Source organism: Pezoporus flaviventris, unplaced genomic scaffold (assembly GCF_033815535.1).
Source record: "Pezoporus flaviventris isolate CSIRO_AGI_PZ_B2104156 unplaced genomic scaffold, CSIRO_AGI_Pfla_v1 ptg000001l, whole genome shotgun sequence".
In the NCBI taxonomy this organism is placed as follows: domain Eukaryota; kingdom Metazoa; phylum Chordata; class Aves; order Psittaciformes; family Psittacidae; genus Pezoporus; species Pezoporus flaviventris.
In genome coordinates this window covers 45,862,868-45,889,642 of record NW_026892549.1, presented here as the reverse complement: position 1 = coordinate 45,889,642, position 26,775 = coordinate 45,862,868, and the positions used below count along the sequence as shown (strand labels likewise).

Below are 26,775 nucleotides of genomic sequence, written 5' to 3'. Positions count from 1 at the left end.
TAAGGACTTCAGCAAGTCCAGTACAACAAATGGATTTTACCAGTAAATGTTACCAAGAACGTTCCTTTCCCTGACCCAGAAGAGAAAAAGTTGACTTGGGGCATGGGGAGGGGAAGCAAAGTGAAGATAAAATTTAGACGTTTCAACAGCAATGCATGTCACGATGCTTTTGGGTTAATCAAGTAGCTCCTTCTGCTAAAGAAGACCCCCACTATCAGCACTGTTCTTTTTACAGGCTTCTCTCAATCTGCGATACTTTGCAGTAGGCAGTTGTGTATAAAACTGCTTATCTCTTCTGTTAAAACCTTACATGAATTACACAGGAAAAAGAAAGATCAGGAGACCCAAAATGTTTATTTTAATTATTATCTTGCACAGTCACTTCAGAAGGAGGGAAAGGATTTTCTGGATAAATTTTTCCTTTCAAAAACTCAACAGCATCTTCGTTTGTCATTTCCTGAAACTTCTTGTTCAAGATCTGGAAGAAAGGAAACAGAGTACGTTAGTTCTCTTGTATTCAGCAAACTAGGCTGGTCCCTCAAACTAAGTGCTCAGTCATGGGAAGGCCATAGAGAGTCAATGTACTTTGAAAACAAGCTGACTTGAATCATCTATTCTATAAAAATCAGGGAAATATGTCAAAGACTCATAATTCTTTAGGTAAAAAGCAATTCAGGGGCTTGACCTTTCATTTTCCCTGAACTGTGATTATATTTATTTTGCTGATAATGGTAAGTGGTAGCTTATCTTTTAGAGTTTTTCTGTCCCTTCTCCCCAGGGACACCACCTATACAATTACCTCTCTAGATGAGGCTCACCATTAACTACAAAGCCTGCTCTACCACACATACTCATCACTGTGCTGATAACAGGACAGAGAGAGTAACTCTTACCAGAATTACATGATAGCCCAGTTTATTTAGATGCCGCTTCTTCATTGCCAGCTTCCCTTGGGGGTGTGTTGAACCCAAACAGAAGGCAGACAGAGGAACAAAGAGTAAAGCCAGTCTACAACCAAGAAGAGTAGGCAAGACTCCATTGTACAAATGCAGAATAAGCATTTTTAAGACAATGATTCAATGATGTCTTTTAACATTGCAGAATATATAGCTTTCTATCTGATAGGTAAAAATATCAGTACTGCACAAATTCCATTATCCTTTTCCTTCTCCAGACTTAATTAATTTAGACCCTCTCTTCTTCCATGAGCTTCACAGAAGCACCAGCATCTACCCAAATACCTACAATGGAATTTTCTCCTTAGATCTTTGCCTCTCCCACAGTGAGAAGGAAGCAGATCATACAAAATTCTACATTATTTTGACAGCTTCTGCATTTACTCTGATCCTTTCATAATATTTAGAATCAATTACTTCCAGCCATAAAAGCCTGCTTGGAAGGGTGAGGAAAGCTGCATGCCTTGGAAGCCTGGCAGGTAGCTTCTGCTACACCATTCACTAGCTCTCTTTTCCCAAAAAGCAAACTGTACAAAATATGTTGCTGTGCAGTGATCCAGCACATAAATGTGTATTACCTAATTCTACTTAAGCATTACTTAAATGATGTATGTCCCACTTCAGTTATTGGGAGGTCACTCTTCCACACAAGATTAATTTCATCACTAAAATGTGGTATGATGATCCCTTTTAATTAAATTACATTTCAGCAGCTGAATTAATTGCCATAACATACCACTGAGATGCACATTTTAGAGACTTAAGAGAATAACTGAATGCTTCATTGGACACACAAATACTTGGAATTTTAAAACCATAATGTAGCAATTTCTTGGAAGGGATTTCAGTCATAATGGATACAGGTTTTGAAGTACAAGTATCAGATTACTGTGATGTTTCCTGCCTCTTTCTCTGAAACATTAAATTTTAGCCTCTGCTAGAAGAAGGTAGTGAGCTGGATGCGTTGCTGCTCTGAACTGGCATGGCATTTTTTGTCTATTTCAGTGAGCACAACTAACAAGTTATGTACTTTGCTTATGCTAATCACTGAACTAAAGAAGTAACTGGATGGAATACATACAAATAAAACTATTCTGCTAGAAAAACATGCAGTCAAAAAAGACACCTTTGAACACTTGAGTCAGTGTGATCATCTGTTGCAGGTATTGGGAGCACCTTCTTTCTGTCTGTATCTATTTTGATTTCAAAATCTGGAAAACAAAAGAAAACATTAATTGTTCAAACTGCTTTCAGATGAACAGCTCATTTGAAAAAGTTAACAGATGCCATCATTGCCCTGTTTCTAATAGCTGTTTTTCAGTAATTTATATATTACTGATGACTTTTCCCTCCCTGTAACCAATATAAATAGCTATAGCTTGCACATCTCCAAAAAAAAACAACCCTGTTGATGTAACTTTATGCAAGTGAAATCATAGTCCAAAGAAAGTACTGCTGTCATCCTTACTCAGATTTTCCTATAATCTGATGCCTCATTAGAAATATTTAGAAAGAAAAGTATTACAAATACAGAAAAACTGGTAACCTGGCAAAAAAATTAAGCAATATAAAAATATAAAAGAAACCAAATGTTATGAAACAATTACCTGTCGAAAGTCATATCCCATTTCATAAATGAAAATAAAACCCAAACCTTAGCCAGAACTTAACAAAAGGCAGCTGCTGTTTAGCTTTGTTTCTCATGTGATTTAGTACTGACATGTCAACTCTGTAAAACAGTTGGCCATATTGGATTTATGTACAATTAACATCTGCTCACTGATGCTTAACAGAAAGTCCAACTCAGTTTTGTAAATAAGAGCAATCATAAAGTTTTAGTAAATGGACTTAAATGCTTTAACATAAGCATCCTAGAAAGTATATTCACCAATCAACAACATCATTTGTTAAAAGACTATGTCTACACTTTTAATCACTTACACCCTATGCAAATTTATTGCCATCTTATTATTCTGGGGATTATAAATCTACATTAAAAAGAATGTAACAGTAATTTGGCTTCATACCAATATGATATTTATATGGCAGCTGAACATTTTGCTGAAACATGTTCTCATCTCCCAGAAGTTCTATCAGTGCCTCCCGAGCCTTTCTGAGATTAAGAGATACTAATGAGGAGGAATTCTCAGTCAGTACAAATGCAGGCTTTGTGAAGGAAGGGCTATCAAGTTCCATACACACTTTCACACAGCGAAGCATAATCTCCTTTTGTTCTCTGTGAGGATCTTCTGAAAAAGGATGCAAGAAAATATTAAATCCAATGTATCATCTCACAGAATTTTTCATTTTATCGTCATTCTGTTCTAGCAGAGCAAATGAATTTCAATATAGAAATCAAAACCCAATTGTTTCTTTACAGAATATTATCTTCAATGTATTGTTAAATATACATAACCAATTCAATAATAATATTGAAGTCTACAGCTGAGACCTGTCTGCTTATCCATCTTTCCCGTCTATTGTACACAGCTCTGTGCATGCTGTCAGTTATTACAAGAGACTTAAGGAGTCCAACATGGAATGAGAAAGTATGAACGAAAACATTTATAAAATCCAGACAACCAGGCGGCTATTTATAAAACAAAAAAGCAATATCAGACTTGGTGATAATTTAGAAACTGTACTTTGTAATAGTACTAAGCTGCACACAGTATAAGCAGTTACAGCTTTACAGCTTTTATGTTCAGTCACAGCACACTCAACAGCAAGATACAGTGGTTTACTCTACACTGAATTTCTACTTTGCTGAATTAATCTACTGGCTGTAGAGAATTGTGATGTGGAAACCAAATTCTACTACAAACAAATTCCAAGCTCCTCACTATAACTCAGCACAACAACAGAACAAAAAGTATAAATTTGACTCATGATTTCAGGTACTAAAGTTGGTTTACAAAGGCTGAGACTTCCTGTGCTTTTAAAAATGCCTCAACATCTGTTGAAGATGGAACCCCTGGCTCTTACACACTTCTTTTTCCATGGATCTCGTATTCACCTCTCTCCATGTGCACACCTACTATTCAACTGTTGAAATTATGGGGCCTAAGACAAGCCTGATGCCCTAGTGGAGAAAGAGATCACTTAGATCACCATTACTATGTTAGCCTCACCTACAGGACTTCAAATTTACTATTAATCATGTTTGCATTCTTTAAATTCTAAACTTTTAACACAATTACAACAAATTACAAATGGAGGCAGAATATCACTTTTAAAAAAAGATGATAAAGTAAAGCCTGACCTGACAGTAGAAGTTCATTCCTGCTGTCCTTTTGCATCAGTGTATCAAGTGCATGATGAGGAAGGTATCCTAAGATGCAAAATGAATATGCCACCTTCAGCAGTTCTGTGTTGGAAATCTGAGGGAGGAACTTATTCAAGCAGCTATGAAGAGTCTCAAAAAACCTTTTCCAAAAGCAGAAGAAAAGTATCTAAATACACAAATAAGGCTATATAAAATACAGATTTCAAACAAAAATACAAGCTAGAAATCTTTGTTATCTTGTATAATCATATGTTGTGTAATCTTAAAATTAGCTTTTGATTATTCTTTGGGGATACAGCTACCTATCAACAGATTTAGTAGCCTGATCACTCTAGAACCAATGTCTCCATTTTCAGTTGCAGAGAAAAAATCCTATGTAGAAAAAAAATGTGAAAAGACACAGCAAATTTACCTTACAGATTAAAAAAACAGGATTACTAACCCTTTGCATAATCGAAATCAAAATACTAGTTGCCATACATTACTCTACAGTGACTACACAGTATATTATCAGGCATTCTAAACGAAAACCTACAGATGATTTTGGTCTCTGGGAACATAGTTGAGTCGTGAATATACTCGGAGAACAATCATAAGGTTTTTCAAGTTGAGGAATTCAGGGTCTTCTGTCACCTTCTCAGCAAAAATACCCATCAACTCAGTAGGCTGAAAGCCAAGTGTCTCGCAGGCAGAAAGAAAAAGCATAATCTAAAAGAAAAGATAGTTTTATAAGGTCAAGAAAGCCAGTGAAGTGGATCCAACGCTGATTTCAGAAAAGGCATTACTAATGAAAGCAAATTTTTCAAAATATAACACCCATTTTATTTCTTGTTTCTTTATTCATCAAAAAATAGAAGAGCATTTTAAAAATCTAACTGTATCAACTTCATCAGACTGGTATTCCTAAGAAAATCTGTTCTCCAAAGATCAAACATAAACATGAGGAAAGGTAAGATGGAAAGCACCAGATACTCTACTAGTATCACTGTAAAATTATTTGGTCTCAGACTTACCTGTCTTTTGTCCCAAATGCTGGCAGTAGAATTAACATAGTCTGCTAATGCTGAAAACAGTTTCACATTACGGTACTGGAGACTGTAACAAGCTTCCAGAATGACAATTAGCTGCCGAAATGGAATATCATGGATATGCTCTGTAACAGAAGAGCAAAAAGAAGGCCAAATGAAGCAAAGCAACAGGAAATGTAGGGTGGAGACATTGTGGGAACAGTTTGGATGAGGGACGAATGCCAGGGGGAAAAACAAACAAAATCAGGTAAGGAACTGGGGAATAGAGTGAGACTACCCAGGCAAAGCCAAGTGAGCTAGAACACATGAAGAAACTGAGGCTGGGTCAAGCTAGAATGATAAATCAGAAAATGGGGACAAATGAACACAAGCAGCAAGAAGATTGCTTTCCCAGAACATCTTCTGTTCCAGGATTCTTGATTTTCAGCACCTGCCTGCACTCAGCATGGAATCCCTCAGGCTAGCCACTTCAGCACTGATTGAACCTTTGGGCTGTCCAGCTCAACATGTCCGCCGAGGCCGTAACAAAGAGGTGGATCTAAAGCTGCTGACTGATCAGATATTAGCACATGATGAAATTTACTTTTTTTCCCCCATTTGGTTTTACAACCAGGAGGAAACCACAAATAGGAATCTATGTCTAAAAAGCACTAAAGGCTGTCAAGCACTAAAGCATTACTGTACGTCAAACTGGAAAACCCAGAACCGTAACACAACCTCCTGGCATATAAGCAGTGATGACACAGATTGAGTGCCAGATGACAACAGACTTCTGCACAGGACTGCTGCTTCATTTGCCACACAAGATGGACCTAATCCTGAGATGAAAAGGATTAAGTACTGAAGAACAGTGCTGTCCCTTGAACATATCTGTTCACTCTTCAACAACTCTCTTCGTTGCAATGAGATTCATACATGTCATAAAGACAGTAAGCACAAGAGAAAAGAGCACAGTTACAGTAGTAGGATCAGCACCCCGTAGAACTAGACTTTATTTCTTCCTCTGCCAGAGGACTCAAGAGGATAGCAGGAAAGTAATTCCTGAAAATTGAACTCCTCTGAGTTGTGCTCAATGATTTTCCAGGCTCAGCATAAAACACTGTTACCTCCTTTCTTGAACTGCTGAGTGCTGACAACTGTGATGGAAGCCAATGAGAGCTGTGTATCAAATAAAGTGATTTGTAATGCTAGGTATTCTTAAAGAAAACAGGCTAATGGAATCTCGTGTCGCTGGTCACTCTGACCTTAATCTCTCTTCTGTGTAATTAGAAAGTTAGTATCACCACTGGGTCGCTCCCTTGCTGCTGCAAAATTTAACTCAGGAAGTACCTATGAAGTTATTACAATTCTGGCCACGTCTCCAGATATGGGAGAGGAGGCCACTTTCTTGAGAGCCCCACAAACAGGACAGAACTTGGAAAACCTGCTAGAGAATTCTTTTCCCCTTCAGCCCTAAAGCGTGCTCTTCCCTCCTCTTCATATACCATCAGGAGCCTCTGATAGGGGTGACTTCTGTCCAGAAATTGAACACTCTGACCCCAGAGCATCATTTGCCCTGAGAACCTGTACTAAAAAAATGCAGAAAAAGAAGTACTAAATTGTTGTGAATTAAGTTTAATTAACTGAATTCCTTTAAGTGAGTTCTTTTGACTGAGTGGTTTTGCTTAGCATGAGTAGTGGCTTAGCATGGGAAGCTGAAGTTGCTAGAGCCTTAGGTCTCAAGCAGTTAACTACCACCTAAATAAAGTTGAACTTAATTTACAACCTGCGCTGTTATGAAAACAGAGGCCCTGAGACCACTGCAAACTGGAAGATAAAGGAGTTGCACCTGTTAGCTACAACCAGGAGAGACAGGAAGGAATTTACAGCCTGCCTGGAGACAATGAAAGAACCCAATGGTGCATGAGAAGAAAGAGACCAAAATACACCACTGGGCCAAGACACTTGTGAACTGAGTTTAATGAAATAAAAACCTAAGAATTTCCTTGTTCTAGGTTCCTCCCAGAACAATAGGTTCCTATTCCTGTAGCACTCTATTATTTTTCTAAGAATTGGATGTCCGAGACTCTGCCATGGGAAAGCTAGGGTGGAAAATAACAAGAGTAGCTGCTCATTGTGTGTATGCCGTCTAGCCTGTGTACTAAGTGTGATGAAAGTCCTATGGGAGAAGCCAGTATGTCCTAACACTTAAGAACCAGGAGAAATAAAGGTTGTATATGAATCCCAAACACTCCTGGTTCATTTATGTTAATAATGCTATTTTCCTATCTTAATGTGTTTTTATATACAAATTCAGATGTATTTTAAGTCTGAATCAATTTATACTGACCACATATACCTAAGAAATGTATTGTAAAAGTATGGAGAAAGATGAAAGCATTACCTTTCATTTAATTATTTTCTGGGCTGCAGCATGAGGTCAGTTATTAAGCAACATTCAATATCTGAATCCAGTTAATCAGGGAAACATTACATTCCCTTTAGCTTATCAACTATTCACGCTAAGCCACCAATCCATCTTGTACAATGTCCACTTCCGATTCAGATTTAAGTTTATCTGAAATCTGCTTTTTCTTCCTAAAATTCCATTCTTTTTCCTAAATTCTACATATAGAAAAACGCAGAGAAAAAAATGTAATTCAGGTAAATGTTAAGAAGGGCAGAGACAATAAGAGCTATTTGTTTTCATTGTCCATCAGTAATTTTCCGTCCTGATGCTTGTTAAACACATCACTAAAATGTAGTGTAAACCAAAAATGTTCCTGAGTTTTAAAGGAAATCAGAAAAGGGAGATAAGACAATTAGGAAGCATTTGGTATAAGGAAGGGAATTTAATAAACATTTTTTTCTTACCCTGGATCTTTTTACTGCAGGCATTCAGGATTGGAATGGAACAATAATTCATTGCAACAAGAGCCAAAAACATACGCAGAGCATTCGGGAAAGTCAGATGGTCTACCTCTTTCAAAACTGCCATCTAAAGTGAATTAGAGTTTATTAATCCTTCATTCTTCAGGTATATTATCACTGCTCTCTGGTGAAGGCATTTTTACCAAAACTTTCACAAATTCCTTAGCCTGTTCAGGTTTACATGAAAGAAAAAGGAGCAACAAACAGCAAAAGTGTAAAGTAATTACTCTCAACTTCTAAATACACAATTATAGCAGATCAAGTGTTCTAGAGCCATGTCACTATGCAAGTTCCCAGCAATCTGCCTTTATGTTTTTTTTAAAAAAGTCTCAATAAGCTCATTTCCCACTACTTTGAATATCTATCTTTTACCAACTCTTGAAAAAGTAGCAGAAATATAACTGTCACAGTTGAATCATTTAATAGTACTCCAATTACTGTTCTGGATGTGTGTGAAAGCTGTAAGCCTTCAAAATGATCCAATACCACACCGAGTGGCCTATCCCTAACACAGACACCCAGCTATAGATGTGGTCTGATGCACAGGCGGCCAGCTCTGATGCCACAAAAGAGACCTCATTTATTGAAGCAGTAATTAGATTGATATGACAGTAAAAATGAGACTACAAACTATACTGGCTATTAAAACACAATATTCTTACTGCATGCATATCAAAGGTTAAATATAAAATTATCTACAATAGAAATTACACAGTATTAGAAATAGCACCCAGTGGGCTCACAAAATTAAGTGCTCCCTCAGTTAACATGGAAAAATGGTACTTACTTCTCAGTTCCGTATTCCTACACAGCCAGCTTGTCACCATCTTGTAAAAGTGGTACCTTGCCCAAGGTTTTATGATTTACTTACACCTAACATATTGCGTGAGCCCCCTGCACTGCTCTGTTCTTGCCCAGTTTCCCATCAATGGTATCTTCCCTCATCTCCTCACGAATGCTATTACAAACTCTGACTTCAGAGCCCTACAGCTATGTGATAAAACCACTAGCAGGCCTTATCTGAAAGGTTTCAAAAAACGCCTTTAAATCAGGGAAAGAAACCCAGCACACCCCACCATAAAACTTACAGCCTGCTCTCAATCACTGTACTTCCCAAGGGACCTGTCAGATACACAGAAAGATAAGGCCATGAGTTAGATGAGTTCTCCTGCCATCTCACTGCCATTGGTCCTCCAAGCCACTATTGCTCCCCCATACCATTACTGGACACAGCCCCATCACAGACTAGTTTTCTGTCTTGTCTTCCAGCCACAAGCTGGGTAACGGATTCAGGGAACAGCCTGTAAGTGCTTCTGTAAAATACCATGTGGCCAACCCAAACAAGAGGTGAAGGCACTCATATTTTATTGCCTTGATTCCTCTTGCCATCTCCACTGCTTTCTGCCCCCTTTAATGGTGGGCTATTCCCAACCTCCAAATCCAAGCTCTTTCTGCAGCTGGGCTATGATTAGTAGAGCAAATGCATTTAACCTGTCTACTGTACTTTAACTGTCTGAAAAGAATCATACACAATTTATGAACAATGCAAGAGCACAAGCTTTGTGGTAGTAAAAATGGGCCTACAACTAAATTACCTCTAATTTCTTTTTCAGAAAGACTGGAGTCTCTCTTCCCATGCATTTCATCAGGTTATGCAGTATAAAGATGTCTCTGATACTTGTAATGCGCTGCTCCACTAGCAATCTGATGAAGAAACACACAGAAGGACTTGAGCTAGAGAGAGGAACTGTTTAAACAGAGCTGTCATACCTTCACCAGAAATAGGTAGGTACCCCCACTCTTCCTCACTGACTTACTCCCAAACTAAGCTGTTATTTCCTGCTCCTCTCCCACCTCCTTTTTTTCAAGGCTGGCATATCTCTACAAGATGTGGCTGCAGCACAGATATTTTGCACATGGAAATAATGATACATGCTTTCTTAATGTTATTGTGATAGATCAGTGTTGCTACTGATACATTAACAGCCGGGGCACCTGACCAGCCTGCACATGTGACTGTGCAGATGTGAGTGCTGTTAAACTTCAAGGAATTAACACTGTTCTGCAGGCAAAAAAAAACAACCAACCAGAAAGCAGCACGTTTTTATCACAGAATCATCTCTGTGCAGGTAAGTTCTGAAGCAGCTAGCAAACTCAGGGATGGACACCACCAACTAGGTGCAAGTGAGGCAAAACACCCAAACAAGTGCTGTGGCTGCAGAAACAGAAGGCGAGATGATAACATGGAGAGATCATAAGAACAAGATAGAGTTCTGCATCCTAGCATCTCCTTTTCCAGCTCAGGAGGAGGTATTTTATTGTTATATCTGAATCACCCTTAAATATACCTGCACAGCTACAAAAATATGAAGCATTGCTAAGGCAGTGCATTGCTCTGAAATTCACCCTGCAGATGCAGCTTCCTGCAAATGGGCAAGAGCTCCAGACATCAAGAGCTGTAGATGGATGTCCTTCTTTCCACCAACTTAACAAGCAATTTGTACCTGAGCTTCCTGGAGAATCTGTTTTCTGCATATCACTAACACATCTACCTTCGCAAAACAGGACCAGATACAAAGGATCAAAAGCCAAGGCAAATTTTGTGACAGCCTCAGTAAAAACAATCTCATGGGAGTGCATAGATTGGTTACCCATGTAAACTTCCCTGGCCCAGATAAAAAATAACTACACTCCACAGCAGGCCTTGCTGGATGCACAGAGAAAGTCTAAATTTGCCTTCATTTTTAATTTTTACTTATTAAATTAAAAGAAAATATTCCCTGGCTGTTGCACAGCATTTTTTGTCATGACAAATCTAAATACTTCACAAAGCAAGCTAGTCTCATTACCTCCTTTCTACACACAGATAAAGAGTCATAGCTATGCAAAGTGACTTGATTGGCATCACAAAAAAAACACAGTACTGGAGCTGCAGTCACAATATGAATCCTCTGCAGAGCAGTCTAGCACCCAGTGTCATCGGAAGCCTTTCTGCTTGGAACTGCAAAAACAATGCCAAAAATCACTGTCTTGTACTGCTGTTATCTGACCACTGTCATCCTAAAGCCACAGCATGTCTTTTATGTGCATTCCCCCCATGATTTCTAAGACATATATTCAAACATTTAAATATGAAGAACATGTGAAAGATGTATTTTTCTCACTGTAATCCAGCTTGAAGAGCGCTCACATTCTTGTCTTTATCCATCCCTGCTAAGGTAGTTGCCAAAACTGAGATGCATCGGTTATCAAATTGATTGAGTTTCTCCTGTTAAAGTTTTCACAATGTCAGATTATTTCAGACCAGTAAAAGTTTCAGAAAAGAAAAACAACCACTCAATCCACATAACTTGGCATATGGTGCTTGCCATCATCTTCCACCCCAAGAAGTCAGTTCATGAACTTTAATACTGCAGTGAGCTACAAGGTCTCTCATCAGTCAAATTTAGTTGATTTGACAAAGGTCATGATTTTTGAGACTTCTATTAAATCCTTCTGAAATCAGGCAGTGGTTTCAAAAATTAAGGACATTGGACGTACACACCCTATGGGAGCTGTTTCCACAGAACATCAGACTAAACGAGAGATATAACCCAACTCTCTCTGATGTTGCATCCCAAAGTTAGCTCGGAGGTTTCAGCCCAAATTTAGGAGACAAGGGATTTTGATACTTACTTGGCACACCCTCACCAAAGTCTGGACCAGGAGAGTGTTCTGAGGAACACCCAGGTTCACCAGGGCGTGCAGACTGAACACCAGGTCACCCCGCATCATCCTTCGGGCATCCCGCAGCAGCTGCTGACAAAGCTTGACAAAAGCCGGGTGCTCAAAGATCAGCTGCTTCTCGTAACGCTGCTGCTCTTCAGATAGGTTTTTGAAGAGCCTCCACACCGTAGTTAAACAGTTTGTGAAGTGCTTAATGGAAACAGCGGACTCATACAAGTCCAGAGCATCACTAGGACAGGTACATTTCTGGAGACTAGTATAGAACAGTTCACTACCATGATCTGCTACGCGCTTCTCTTTGGGGCTCCCAGAATCATCTAACTTTTCAAGTTCCAAGGAGCTCTGGGGAGTCTCCTCACCTACCAAAGCCTCTGTACTCTTCTCTGGTTCTATCTTAGCACCTGTACTAAAAACATCTGTCTTTTGAGACAGAAATCGAAGAGATGGGCCACAAAAAGGAGGAAAAATATTTAATAGTAATCGCCCGAAGTTCACCTTTTCCAGAGGCTCCCTGTACCTGCAAATCCATAACACGCGTTTTCTGGTTGTGACTGAAGATTTGGGAGTGAGCACAGAATTGCACCTATGCATGCACCTTACGGTGCTTAACAAATAATTTATTTTATTATTCATTATGACTGATGCCTCATGAATAGCTCTTAAATGCCAACTCAGCATGAGGGATCAGATGAAATTCTACCAGAATAGATCCTGGAGGAACTGTGTAACACCACTCATCTGTAAAAACAATTGAAAATTACAGATTAATGACCAAACTTTCAATTACTAAAGTTTCAATTACCTAATTATGCACGACTTTTTACAGGAAACAACCAACCAACCAACCAAGCAAACCCATGAACATCTGGAAAACGATCCCTGGGAAATGATTTGCAGTGAGACTTCTACTGGATCTCTTATGCTCTAGAGATCTCAAGACAAGCCAAACTCATCCTGAGTATCCGCATTCTTTGCTGTTTTAACCAAAAGCCATGCGGGAGGGAAAGCCTCTTCCCAACAAGCGTTTCTCCTGCCCCTGGCACGGCTCTGGTGCGTCACTGCCAACTTTCAGCTCCGCTTAACAGAATCCCGCCTGGCCTGGCTGCGGCCACAGCCAACAGCCTGACCCAGCCCCGTGCCGCCGTACCACTGGCAACACTCCCATGCCGGAGGCACCAGAGGGCAGAGTTTTTCGGTTTCGGGCTCGCTTTCTGCGGGCACTGGGAACGCTGCCCAAGGGGATACGGTACAGGAGGTACGGGCCGAAGGCCCGGCGCCAGGAGACAAGAGGCCTTTCGGCGGCTCCGCACCGGCTCACAGCACCCGGCCGCAGCAGCGGGGCACCCCCCTGTCCCGCCCGGCCCGTGCCGCCCGCTGCCCGCCTCAGCCGCGCCGGGACGGGTTGCGCCGCGCACCAGACCCCCGCCGCCCGGTCGCCGTTACCTCTCACGCGGCGGCGCCATGACACCGAGGCCCCTGCCCTCCCCCCGCGCGCTCTCCGCTCGAAGCCTCGCGAGAGGGACGGCGCGGGCCGAGGGACAAACCGCCCCGGAGCGCGGCGCGTTGCCGAGCAACGCCGAAGCCACCGTTGGAGGGAGCGGCGCTCATGGCCAAGGTGGTGGTGGCAGGTGAGGCGCCTTCGTCCCGTCATGAGGGGACTGCCTCTCCTGCTGTGCCTCCCCCCCCCGGGGTGACACCCTCAGCCACTTAAACACTTGCTGAAGAGGCTGTTCTACCCCAGAAATTGCCCTTTCTTGGCTGGCTCATGTGTCTGCTCCGTTCCTTTCTTGGAACTCACAGGATGCTGGTTATGTAAAACTCTGTTAATCAGTGCGATTTAAAAGCGTTCGGTCTGTATAAGCCCTTATCAGTTAATGTCACAACTTCTTGTGTTTGTGGTGGTGTCGCTGTGTTCACAGGTAAGGCTAACTGCCCTTACTATGCCAAAGCTGAACTCCTGGCGGACTATCTTCAGGCTAACTTACCGAACTTCAGGGTTCACAAGATCACTCAGCACCCCGACAAATGGGAGGTAAGGGATTGTGAGTCACATCCTTGTGAGGTGCCCCATGGCTTGGGTCCGGCATCTCTTCTCCTGTGTTTTGATATGTGGATAAAGGTGCTGCAGAAGCAGCTTTGGATGTACAAGAGCTAGCCGGGGGAAAGGTTTGAATGTTGTGAGAGACTGGCATTCTTGTGAATCTTAGCACGAAGATGGGCACAAACTGTGGGCCAGCCTCGAGCTGTGTTTTGGCAGCAAGAAATTCAAGTTCATTATGTTTTTATTATGTATAAATGGCTGCTCATCCTGTAAATCTTTTGCACACCGTGTTTGCATATACCTTCAGAGTTGTTACTTATCAAGAATATTTCTGGCATTCAAGGGCTTTGAATGACAATGGCAGTATGAAATTAAACCTCACATACTTGTTTACGATGTGATGGGCTTTTCTGGGTACTTTTGTTGTAGATGTGTTGCCATGGCTTCACTGTAGTCCCTGTGAGGAACTGAAAAGAATGCAGTATTAATTCATGAGATAGACAGTACTATGATGTTTTGTACCTCTTATATTTTGCTTGACACCTCAGCCAAGTAACTCAAATAGTTAACTGAATAGCAATTTACCTACATTCTGCAGCTGAATAGGAATCTGCGGATTACTTGCTGCTTCACAGCATTGCTATTTTCAGTACCATTAAGACAACTAAACACAATTACAACAGTAAAACCAAGCAGAAGTTAGATCTTTTGCAGAGGTATCACAGTGAATCACCATGCCTTGCTTTGTGTTATCCCCACTACTTTGCATGCAGTGATACATAAGTTGTGAAGCACTTGATTCTATGACTCTGTGTTGACAGGAAAGAAGAATGTTTATAACTGTGACATTTAATTGTTATCAGTTGTGAAAAAGCATTAAAACCTTTTGGTGGGGATGTTTACATTAGCAGTGGCTTCATGACACCTGTGAAATGAATAGATGGGAACACAGATGTTCTCCTATCATTTGGAGAGAACTGTTGGACCGTGGAGGGAAGGGTCTGCTTCTGGGAGGACTTAATGATTTTCTGGAATACGCTCAGGTAATGAGCTGCCTTTAATACTGTAAACATATATTTTACAGCTTCTTATAACACTGTTGTTCTTTATTCATCCTTGAAATCTAAATAGAGCTATCCTTCTAATGTTACCTTGCTGTGTTTGGGTTCTAGTTTGGTTAGAGATAATCCTTTTTGTTCTTAGCACTATTACGGCATCACCTCAAGGATGTTGAGTGAGGAAATGTTAAGCATTGCTGAGGAAAACCTCCAGGAGTATATTGAAGTTGAAAAAGAGGAGGAAGAGACTAAAAATCTTATCAAGCCTTTGCAGATCTGGATCACCGGGTGAGAATAAGAAGAATATCTATGAAGTTTCACTTAGTTTCAGAAGAAAGCGCTTTTTCCTATCACATATAATAGGTGTAATCACCTAAAGTTATCTGTAATTTGCTGATTTGAATCAGGTTCTGCACCCCTCACTATGAGCATTCAGTATATAATTTAGAAATCATTCCTACTTATCTTATGTTTTGCACTGGGTTAGTTGAGGGATGTGAACAGGCAACATTTACACCCCAGTTCACCTTAGGGAAAAGCAAGTATTTACAAAATAACCTAGGAATTTTGTAATGCAACTATCTTGCATTGAATGTTTTGGGAAGTACTTAAGTAAAGTGTCTATTACAGTTGTAGCTTCAGAAATGTCTTTGTTTCTGGTAGTCCTAACAGAGCATCTTTTTAAAAAAATGTGGTTCTTTAAAGACAACAATTTTTAAGTGGTGTGTGGAATGTATAGAATGGAAAAACCTTCAAATGAAAGGAGGACTCAACTGTTGTACATTTTAACCTGTTAAAATAACAGAAGGAGTAATCCAAACTGATGGTCTGTTTAAACATAAATACAAAAGAAAGATCTTTGGTTTTATTTCTGTACTTCTTCCAAACAAGCAGTGGTTAGTTGTTAACTATAATTTTTCTATCTCACTCTCTTATCAGTGCATCAACTCCAATCTGTTATCACCTGATCCCTCTGTTGGCAAATGGAGAAGTGTTTGGCATGACCACAGAAATCAGTATCCATTTGCTTGACACTGACCAGTCTAAGGAAGTTCTTTGTGGTATTGTAATGGAAGCTGAAGACATGGCTCTCCCACTCCTCCGCAGTATTTCAGAGCACACTGAAATAAATGAGGCTTTTATTCAAGCCGATGTTGTCATTGTTCTTGATGATGTCCTCTTAAACTGTAAAGTCCAATCCCGTGAGAACTACATAAGAGAAGTGAGTGAGATCTGTCAAGTATATGCTCCCTTGATTGAGAAGAATGCCAAGAGTGAAGTCAGAGTAATTTCATCAGGAAAAACCTTTGTGAACCTTAAGGCGCTGATGATTATGACATATGGCCCGTCCATTAAGCCTAAAAATGTCATTGCCGTTGCGACAACCTGGGAAAGTGCAACTAAAGCCACACTGGCCAGGAAGCTGAATACAAATGTAGCAGGTGACTATGTGTTCTGGTAACATCTGGAGAATTCAGTGGATGGACACCTTTGGGAGTACACTGCAGAACACAGTTAATATGCACGCAGGAATGCAAGCACAGCAGTGCACCCTTTATACTGAATTGTATAGCACTAGGGAATGCCAGGATGTGACTACCATTCTCTGTGCTTACTGCTATCTGGATCTGTGCCTGATCCCATGAATGTCAGTTCTTTTGCTAACTCTTGGATGCAGCCCTGTCATTCTGATGCGTATTTCATGCTGGAAATATGCTAAGAAGGACTGAGCTGTGTTGCAGGTCCGGAACTAGCACTTGCATTTGCATTCTGAAGCACATTATTATTTTGGAGACACACAGACTATCTACGAATAAACATGACAACATACTGTTGTGCAGATAACGATAGCATAGTAGAACTATGTTGTTGTATTATTTCTGGGTAAATTAGCTTTCTTCCTCAGGTCAATTCTTATAGCTTGGTTATATTTACATGGTTCTGCGCTGCAAAGCGAAAGTGTGCTCCAAAGGCCTGCTCAGCATCAGCATTCTTTCAGTATTACAGGGGTAGGACCTGGTCATCAATGACAAGTCTAGATATTTTGGAGCCTAATAAAATAGAAAAATAAATAAATAGGCTGAATAGCCTATCAGCAGGTTACTTGAGAAATTCCTCTTGTACCAAAGTAGGGAGATATTTTTTTCTTAATAAATTTTTTTACTTAGGATTTCTATTTTTGCATTTACAGGATTTTAAAAGGAACATTGCTTTATATTTGTTACAAGATTTGTTTTGGTTTCTGACAGCTAAGTATTTACTAGGTTTTTTCTGTTACGTACAATAACATGATATAAATTTCTCTTTTCAGGAAAAGTTCTTTTTTCAGTATGTGATGAGATTCCAAATGTTATAGAGAACCCTGTTTATTTTTTCAGATCAAATGATTTCTGCTATTGAGGCAGGACACTGAACTGAAGAATAATTCATCTTGAAAGGGATTTCTTTAGGTCATATGGTCCAGCCTATGTTGTGAAAGTATTTGTCTATGTCTTTGGTAATCTATGTATTTTCCTCTATTGCAGGAGTTAAAAACGTCATTGTTTGGGGCAATATTACTGGCTCTAACTACATTGATTTGTCACATGCAAAACTTTATGGATATGACAGTGCTATTTGGGGCCCAGCTGATTTTTCACGTCCTCTGTTGAGTATGATTTATGATAGGTACAGTACAGATTTTATCTTTTTTTTAAGGTAAAACTAGATAACTGCTTTTAATTCATGGTTATCTGAACTGTATACTAAACATCAAGAAAGGTTTTTTGTTTTCAATATTTGTCCTTACTGACTAGAGCTGTGCATAATAAAGGAAAACTCAAATTGAAGTACTCGGTCTGCAACAGAAGTTGAGAAGCTGAGTTCTGACTTTCCTGCCAACTTTGTTTATAACTGTACTTTCCTACGCATTAAGTGTGCTTCTCTTCTATCATATCATGAGCTGCCCATAAGAAGTAATGGAAGTCCAGACTTCGATGTCTAGTATGCATGAAGAAACTCCGAAATAATACTAAACATATGTCTACATCTTGAGGTACCTGTATTCCATTGAACATATAGCCTAAGGGCATTAATATTGTCATTTTCCCAAAATAGACAATTTGTTCACATACGTAGAAAAGATACCTGGCACTATATAGCTTCTTGTTGAAAGTATGGGAGAAAGGGTTAGTGGTGTAGTGAGAGGCAGCAGATATGACATACACTAAGGCCTGGCTATCTGAAACTCCCACTCTGATTAAACCTAGCATTTACTGGACAGCAGGGGTTTCTTTTATTCTACACTTGTCCTGTGCCTAGCCCAGGGGGATTATGATTCATGGCTGGGTTCTTACAGAAGACAGTAATACATGTAAATAGTAATGATAGAGGTTATGACTTGAGTAAGTGACCTGACTTTCACAGGTAAGTAGTGCTTGTTGTTACCTTTTGAGCCACTGTTTTTTAGACCCTATTTTGTCTTTAGGTGCCTTGCCTTCAGCAGTGAAGTCTAAGTAAGTTTTGACTGTTTTCTTCCCTCAGGTTTAGTTCGTTCTTTTTTTTTTCTCTAGACAACTAGTCTTTCTGCAGTTGCCTTAGTTTTCCTTCTTTTTTCTTCCCTTTTTTATTGCTAGAGAATGGATCCACTCAGAATTGCAATCTGCACAGAGTTCACTGAGTTCCCAGCTCTGTTGCTATGGAGGAATGTTACCTGCTCACTCAGTGGCCACTGTACTAAGATACTGGTACCACGGCTCTCCTCCTAAGGAGATTGTTTCTGTGGGAATACGTACTGAAGGTAACTCTACTTTTGCACTACATATTCTCTTGTAGCTTTCCCCAGTGTGTATAATATTATTTTTATTCAAGATTTTTAATTTAATAAAAACTTGTAAAATAATCATGATATAGCGGGAGCCTGAGAATTTTTTTCAGCATAAGAACCTCCAAATCTAAGTAATTTTGCACTCCAGAGCTTGTGATTTGATACTCACTTCTTACAAGCACCTCTTAGGTTAATACTGTCTTGTTGCAGATTGTCTCTTAGTCTGTTAGTTTAAGTGCTTTCTGGAGTATGAGTTTTGTGCAAGGACTGTTTGTAGTTCTTTAAGCCTAAGCTATGAAAGCGTATTCTTCTTGTGTAGTTATGTACCCCAATAAATGGAAGGTTTCACAACAGCCATTTGACTCTTGTATGAAATTAAAAAAAAAAAAAAAAAAAAAAAGGAAAAATCCCCCTTTTTAAGATGTAAAATTAACAGCAATTGTGTTACAGCACAGGAAAGATATGGACCTGTTGGAGTTGGTCCAGAGGAGTGCCACCAAAATGACCAGAGGGATGTAACACCTCTCCTATGAAGAAAGGTGGAGAGAGCTGGGGTTGATCAGGCTGGATAAGAGAAGGCACCAGGGGGACCAGATAGCAGCCTTCCAGTACTTAAGGGAACATATAAGAAAGATGGGGACAGACTTTTTAGTAGGGCCTGTTGCAGTAGAGAAAGGGGTAATGATTTTAAGCTAAAAGAGGGGTGATTTAAACTAGATATAAGGAAGAAATTTTTTAAGACATTTATTAAATTTATTAAGAAATAAGGGTGGCGAAAACACTGGCACAGGTTGCCCAGAGAGGTCTTGGATGCCCCATCGCTGGAAATATTCAAGATCAGTTTGGATGGGGCTCTGAGCAACCTGATCTAGTTGAAAATATCCCTGGTCACTGTAGGGGGTTGGACTATATATCTTTTAGAGGTCCCTTCCAAACAAAACTATTTTATGTTTCTATGATTAATGTAAATCTCAATAAAACAAGAAGTTACAGTAAAAAGGGAATGCAGTGTCCATTTATACTAAGATCTTACAGTTGCAGACTTTTGCAAGTGTCTTTTAATCAGAAATAATACGTTTGGGTCATATTTTCCCTTCTCTTCAGGTCAGTTTTGTGTTCCTGAAGGTATTGTCTTCTCTATGCCAGTGAGGTTCCAGAATGGTAACTGGGAAGTCATGACAGAATTTAAAATCAATAAAAAGACCCGAGAAGTTCTGGGATGCTTAGCCCATGAGCTGATTCAGGTGACGATTTCTTCTAAGAATATGCCCATTCTGCCATCTATGGGTACCTCCCAGTATAATTTTGAATACTGAGACCTTGACACCAAACATTAGACAAACTGCACATATGCACTTAAGTATAATAAATGCAGGTATTTATAAGTGTAAGGTACTATTAATATATTGAAATGAACAGACGACTGTTCTGTTGCCCAGAAAGGAAATGATAAGTTTACTTATGTGAGTGTAGAATTTGCACCCCAAGTTCTGCAAGCTTTGTGCAAAACAGAAATATGAGCTTTAATTTAATGTTTCTACATTCCATGTTGCTGATGTTGATTTTGTTTGTGTAATATTCAGAGTAGTTTATATACGCCAGGAGACATATCTTTGGGATCTTTATAGCTGTGACTCTGCATGAATGAAGGGCAGATGTCATTAGAATTAGGGATTTTTCAGAAAATACGAAATTGGCGGGAAATAATTTCATCATGGACTTCTTGGCACTTAGTGAGACAAGAATAATTTAAGTTGACTAAATTTAAAATACTAAAAAGACTGGTCCCAAGCTCTACATTCTAGCTTCTGTCAGATTTCAGGATCTTCAGTCATACTAGTAACATGCAAGGATTATTTGATTGTAACATATTTTAAGTTTGTGCTACAAATTAGAGTGGATGAAAAGAATGAGTGATAGTAAAGCTGTGTTGTTTGGTTTGGGTTTTGTTTGTTTGGGTTTTTTGTTTGTTTATCTTTTAATTTTTTTCTCCTCCATTCTTTCCATTCTTCCATTCCATTATTTTTTTTCCAATAGGAAAAGCTCGTTGCACTAAAGGAAATACAAGAAATGCAACCATACGGAGGTGATAAAATCACTGGTTAAAAATATTTACGTCAGGGTGAGTTTTTCTCCCCATAAAAGATCAGATCAAATTTTAAGTGTGAATTTAAGTAATGTATTCTTATTTTCTGTCCCTTCCATTTAAAATAGATATAAAATCATTCAGAAATGACTATAAATACAATGTGTTTGTCTGATGTATCCTGACTATGCCTGGGACATGGTGATAGTAGGGGCAAGCCTGCATGGTAGCAGGCTTGTTTTGATAAGTTTCTTTTGTGTCATTCACAGATCATGAATATAAAATCTGAGTATAAAGAATACAGTTAGCATTACACATTTTATCTTAGGTTATTAGTAAATATAAAATTTTTTAAGCCAAGTGACTCTCATTAGAAAAGCACGTTTTACTAAATGTCCTACTATATGTTTTTGAAGCTATTTTTTACTATATTTTACTATTCTGTACTATCTAGAAATCAAGAGTTAAATTTCTAACAGAGGAAAAAACCCTTGTAAACTGGAACTCAAACATCTTATTTTTCTGTTTGTTACAGTACCAAATAGTTCATTCAATATCTTTAGTCTATAAGCCTGTCAGAAGAAGAAAAGGTTGAGACACCCAAAGACAATAGGCTAAAAAATGATATATTCCTACTTTCTATAGAGAAGGCAATCTCAGTAAGTGGCAGCCACATCTGCCACTTCTTCCAGTTACAATAGATGAAAAACCTTTTAAATATCCCTACATTATAAATTATGAAGCTATTTCCTTTGGTTGTTAATGACACATCAGGTTTATCTTGACTTAAGTTTTTGAAATTGCAATGATGTGAGAAATTGCAACTAAAATTCTATAGAACAACTCCAATATCCCTTCCTAATACTTAGAAGCATGTGGAAAAGCTATAGGCCACATGATACTGCCAAGTTCATTTCCTGAGATGCCCTGCGTATCGCTTTACATATGTAAGTATTTAGGAGGTTGGCAAAAATGTGTACTGTTTTTGCTCTTCTTACAGAGATGGAAACTTTGTCTGCTGTCTTACCTTGACGAGAGCTGTCTGGAGGAGAAATGCTGAAAGTTCCCATACTAAAATGATGTTTTCCATTGCTCAAAGAAAGGCTAAACATTGTCACAGTTTTTACAGTGTCTTCCTTGTTAAAAACCTGGAAATCTGTAGGAAGAAAAATGTTTCAAAAGTGTGAATATAACATTCTTTATATGGAGCCTTTAATGAGTCTAGGATTTCTACTTCTTCAGACCAGTAAAACATTTTGAAAACATCATTTAATGTCTAAAATGTTCATATTTTGACAATTCAGAGCAAGATTGGGAGTAGCACATAGGAGTAGCAGTTTTATAACTCCAGATTTATGTCTCAGATGTAACGAAACACAGTACTGTATAAGAATATGTATCCTCAGGCAAAATTGGTATTTAACACAAAAATTTAAGTGCATACAACTCCTTAGTGACAAGACCATTTTTGTCTCATGTTTCTTATTTATTTCATGAGTTTCATAGGGACTACTCATATGTTTTAAGTCAAACATGGAATTAATTAAGTCCTTGTCTAAACAGAATTACTGATAAACCACTTGCACTTGAATGTCTTTGGTGTCCTAAAAGATGGAGACTGTTAAATGAAATATTATTGTAGTTGCTAATTTTTTATCAGATATGTTTAAAGGAAAATAAAAGGTTTCCTCTTCTTTGAATCAGGTATAAATAGTTGGAATAAATGAATTATTTCTGTTCAAGTGGAGGTTCAAACTCTGAACAGGGGTAGACTTCTTCTTATGTGAGGAAACCATGAGGAGTTTATTTGCTATTTATTAGCTGATGTGGACAGAATTAGAAGGGGAGTCTCACTATTCTTAGGAAGAGGAGATCAGAAAGCTGGGGTATCACAAGGGAGTTGGAAGAGTGTACTCCTTACTGTATATGAAATGTGTATGGGAGAAGCAACATGTACAGTATCTGATATATTGTTACAAATATCTTCACGAAAGAGTTCATGTGGGAGTTGTAGAGAGAAGTGTTGTTAAAAAGTCTTGAAGAAAGTGGTTAGGAATCATTCATTTCAGGAAGAAGCAGTCTTCAGAGAATTAGTTTCTAGTGGTGTACGCACAGAAAATTGTCTGAGTCTCTGAGGAGCATCTGGAGCCAGATGTCTTAGGGGAGCATAGCAGGGAAGTATGCTACCCTGTAGTCTTTACAAACTACTTGTTCTGTAGCTCCTTCCCAAGACAGAATAGGAAAAGTGAACTTCTCTAATGTATATTTACACTTGTGGTTGTTGGTTTGTTGTTTTTTTTTTCTCTATATGGAATATGATTTGGCAGTCGTTTACTCTTTGAATTCTTTGGAGGAAGTAGTTCAAACAAGCTGCAATTCAAGCACCAACACTGCATAGCTCTTAATGAGAAGCAGATGAACCGTTTCTGCAATACATAAGCAGCCACATCAAACTTCTGGGTCACTACCTGAAAACCACAGGCAAAGAATTTTTTCTCAGAGGTTGGGAGGAGAAAGGCAAAACAAATGTCTTGGATGTCTCTTGTATCCTAAGTTATTCTAATTAGATTTGCCTCATGGCCTGCAGGGAAATTCAGGTCTTTCCTCATGGAAGTATAATAGAATGGAGAAGTTTCTTTACCTATCTTTTGCTTAGGAGAGAAAGAAAGAATAAAAATAATAGGAAAGCTAAAATATTCACAGTTGGTTACAGTTGTAGCACAGCCTGACTTGGTCATCACTAAGTTTGGTGCTTCTATAAGTAGTAAGTAAACGGTACACATTTTGTCACAAGTTACTGAGTAATGATACGTATGTAGGATATTCATAGCACTGATGAATCCTACTTACCTGTACTAGAGTAACTGTTGAAAAATGTACGAAAAGGGGCTTTAAGAGAAGTGTATGTCTCACAAATGTTATATGTATGCTGCATAAAACACTAGCATTTGGATATACTGATGAGTGTGTAAGCTTTATGTTTGGCCTAAAGATTTCTTACTCTAGGACATTACCACTAGGACTTACTTACTAGTTTCCTTCTTTGTGTAGTTGCACCATTTGCTATGGCACACTGTGCTTTCTGTATTATTGTGCCAGCTTCCACCTCCTTTTCAGTCTCTATAGCAACACTGTTTCTCAGCAACTGGGAGATGCTTAGTAAAGGTCCTTCAATTTAGAAATATTGCACTCTACCCATAAGAAAAAATTGCTTTGAAACAGAGATCAAAGGAGTTTTATCTTTAATAATTCAAGATATTTATTACTAATTAATTAGTGTTCTCTGTTTTGACTGCTTAGACATTACCTGATACTTTGATCTGGGCCTTTGCCAGGCATTTGTTGTGAAGAGCATTCGTTGAAAAGCAAAACCTTTAGAACTGTGTCTTGAAGTCAACTTTAAAGTGCTATAAAACTAGGCTTTCTCTGGCAGTGCTGTCTGACTTCTGGGCCTTTAGTAAGTAGCTAAGAGAAAGGTAAGCACTGTTACTGTATTTAAGAGAAGGCAATAATTTCAGCCTTTGAACAACATCGAATGTTCTTACCCTTCACAGGAAACAAAAGTAATTGTAGTTTATTTTATGCATGTTTGTATGTATGTTTTATGTATGTATGATCATATGCTGTCTGATTTCAAAAGAAGGAAAGCCCCTGTGATCAAGTCAATCTATTGGAAGATTTCTTCCTTACTTTATCTGGTCTGGCTTTTTCTGTACTGTAACTTAATTATGTAGCATACTTAAAAATTAATTTTATTTGCTAAAGTACATATGCTGAGAACTTATATAGGTAAACTAAATACATGTAAGTGATCAAATGTTGCTTTTCTTGCACATTCCAATGGGATTAGAAAATAAGTCTACTCTTGTTCTGCACATGAGAGTATTTGTGTTAATGGGATTGGGGTTTCTAATTCTAAAAATTTACTTCCTGTCCATTGGTAGTTACTTTTAAAAGTCTGCTTCATTTTGTGGAGTGGTTTTAATTATTAAAGGGCACATGTAACTGAAATACAGCAACATACTGGCTGAAATAGTCTATCAATGAGCAGAATTAGTTTATAGTTAATGGCAGGCAGATACTACTTCTACTTTCATGTTATGTTCATTATAAAGTATACGTCTTAACACTGAAGTAGACACTGTTCATGTCACCCAAGCACTCCTACTGCAGTCAAGAGCTGGACTCTCCATAGACTTTTGTATATAAAAATGTAGACTTCACCTATGTTAATAATGCCTTTCATAATTTTCTGGAGGGGAGGGTTGATGGGAAATGATGTTATGTTGCACAGTGACAGCCAGTTTTGTGAAACACATGAACACATACTTAACTTTGAGACCACGAATACCCTAGTACAAAAGTATGGTAGTATATCTATATGGGTAATTTAAAGGTTAGGCATTGTTCTGTACTGGATAGAGAAATTGTCATCATAACGTAAGTATCAAATACAAATAGTTTATGCATGCTCTATAACTCAGTCAAGTCAGTGGATCTGTTCTTATTTGAGTGAGCAAATTCTAATGACTGAGTTCTAATTTAAGTGAGTTTAACTTATGTATTTTATACATTTATCCTCTTGCTTTGTTTTATGTAGCTTTGGTGGAGGGCAAAAGAAGGAGGAAAACATGAGACAAAGTGTGTGTTTGTAAGTCTATCCTTTAGTTTGCTACATGTAGCTTTCACTAAACACTTATGTTTAATTCATTGCTTAGAATCTTCTGATTTCACTCATTTCCCTATATTGACTTTTCTGTCAAGCTGTGCAGAGGCATATACTACTGCACCTATTTTAGGAGTAATTGTGTCAGCAAGTTACATGTGTATGTAAATTTTGGGCAGAACTGTAGTCTTACACAATCCAGGGTTGATTCTAAACCTTAGTAAGGAATTAAATAGAGGAACAGTGAAAAAGAAACATAGTGGTAATTCTATCAAAAAAGGACTTCAATAAAAATTGTAGTCTTTAATGAAGAAGTTATTAAAGCAAATCTGTATCCCATCATTTTAAAGTATTTATAGGTTATTTAGAAACTGAAACACAGAACTGCAGCTATCGCTAATTAAAATGGTGAGAAGCATATTTATGACAGACTCAATAATTACAGATCATTGAATATTTATGCTTCATAATTGGCAGGTATTCTGTCATGTTTATGGCAAATGATCAATGACTCTTACTGGAAGAATGTAATAAAGTGAACATTTGAGGAAGCTCAGTTTTAATATCAAAACAAATTTATTATTTAAGCCTTAGATAGTTTTCATCTATTGAATTTTTATTTATTCTAGCAAATTGCCTTTTTTTTCCCCCACTATAAGCCATATATGTGGCCTTTTGTAACTTAGATCTGTTATATCTAATGTTTTTCAGCTGTAACATTAACTGATAGTTACTGGACTGAATGAATATTAATATTTTAATGTTTAAAAATATATTGGAGTTTCAAGTGCTAATGAAATAAATCCTGAAGATAGGCTGAGAAAGTTGGGGCTGTTCAGCCTGGAAAAGAGAAGGCTGCATGGAGATGTCATAGCAGCCTTCCAGTATCTGAAGGGGGCCTATAGGGATGCTAGGGAGGGACTCTTCATTAGGGACTGTAGTGATAGGACAAGGGGTAACAGATTCAAGCTTAAACAGGGGAAGTTTAGATTGGATATAAGGGGGAAATTCTTTCCTGTTAGGGTGGTGAGGCACTGGAATGGGTTGCCCAGGGAAGTTGTGAATGCTCCATCCCTGGCAGTGTTCAAGACCAGGTTGGACGAGGCCTTGGGTGATTGGTTTAGTGTGAGGTGTCCCTGCCCATGGCAGAGGGGTTGGAACTTGATGATCTTAAGGTCCTTTCCAACCCTAACTATTCTGATTCTATGATTCT

The 26,775-nt window shown here is 38.6% G+C and overlaps 3 protein-coding genes across 8 annotated transcripts in view; 2 read left to right on the top strand and 1 right to left on the bottom strand.

Annotated features, from left to right (window-relative positions):
* Window positions 1-335: 335 nt before the first annotated feature.
* Window positions 336-12,631, bottom strand: FASTKD2 (FAST kinase domains 2). Its single transcript, XM_061455648.1, has 11 exons — window positions 11,856-12,631; window positions 11,345-11,448; window positions 9,776-9,884; window positions 8,124-8,247; window positions 5,256-5,395; window positions 4,778-4,950; window positions 4,219-4,382; window positions 2,984-3,205; window positions 2,083-2,167; window positions 894-1,008; window positions 336-478 (listed from the first exon to the last, which is right to left on the bottom strand). The coding sequence occupies exons 1-11, from the start codon at window positions 12,582-12,584 to the stop codon at window positions 359-361; spliced, it is 2,085 nt and encodes a 694-aa protein (XP_061311632.1). The 5' UTR covers window positions 12,585-12,631; the 3' UTR covers window positions 336-358.
* Window positions 12,632-13,398: 767 nt separating this feature from the next.
* Window positions 13,399-22,291, top strand: MDH1B (malate dehydrogenase 1B). 6 transcript variants are annotated; one of them, XM_061455653.1, is made up of 10 exons: window positions 13,399-13,534; window positions 13,826-13,938; window positions 14,900-14,990; window positions 15,151-15,293; window positions 15,945-16,447; window positions 17,531-17,672; window positions 18,620-18,783; window positions 19,915-20,054; window positions 20,848-20,932; window positions 21,897-22,291. In XM_061455653.1, exons 2-9 carry the CDS (start codon window positions 13,847-13,849, stop codon window positions 20,914-20,916), a joined length of 1,344 nt encoding a protein of 447 aa, XP_061311637.1. In that variant the 5' UTR covers window positions 13,399-13,534; window positions 13,826-13,846; the 3' UTR covers window positions 20,917-20,932; window positions 21,897-22,291. The 6 variants fall into 6 exon arrangements, with proteins under 6 accessions (XP_061311637.1, XP_061311652.1, XP_061311645.1 ...); XM_061455668.1 differs by having other exon boundaries at window positions 13,400-13,534; window positions 14,859-14,990; XM_061455661.1 differs by having other exon boundaries at window positions 13,400-13,534; window positions 14,856-14,990.
* Window positions 22,292-24,515: 2,224 nt separating this feature from the next.
* The window catches only part of DYTN (dystrotelin), a 62,991-nt gene continuing 60,731 nt past the window's right edge, over window positions 24,516-26,775 (top strand). The window contains exon 1 of the mRNA XM_061455599.1: window positions 24,516-25,547. Coding sequence (XP_061311583.1) covers window positions 25,456-25,547 — 92 coding nt within the window. The 5' untranslated portion in view covers window positions 24,516-25,455. The remainder of the gene's footprint in view (window positions 25,548-26,775) is intronic.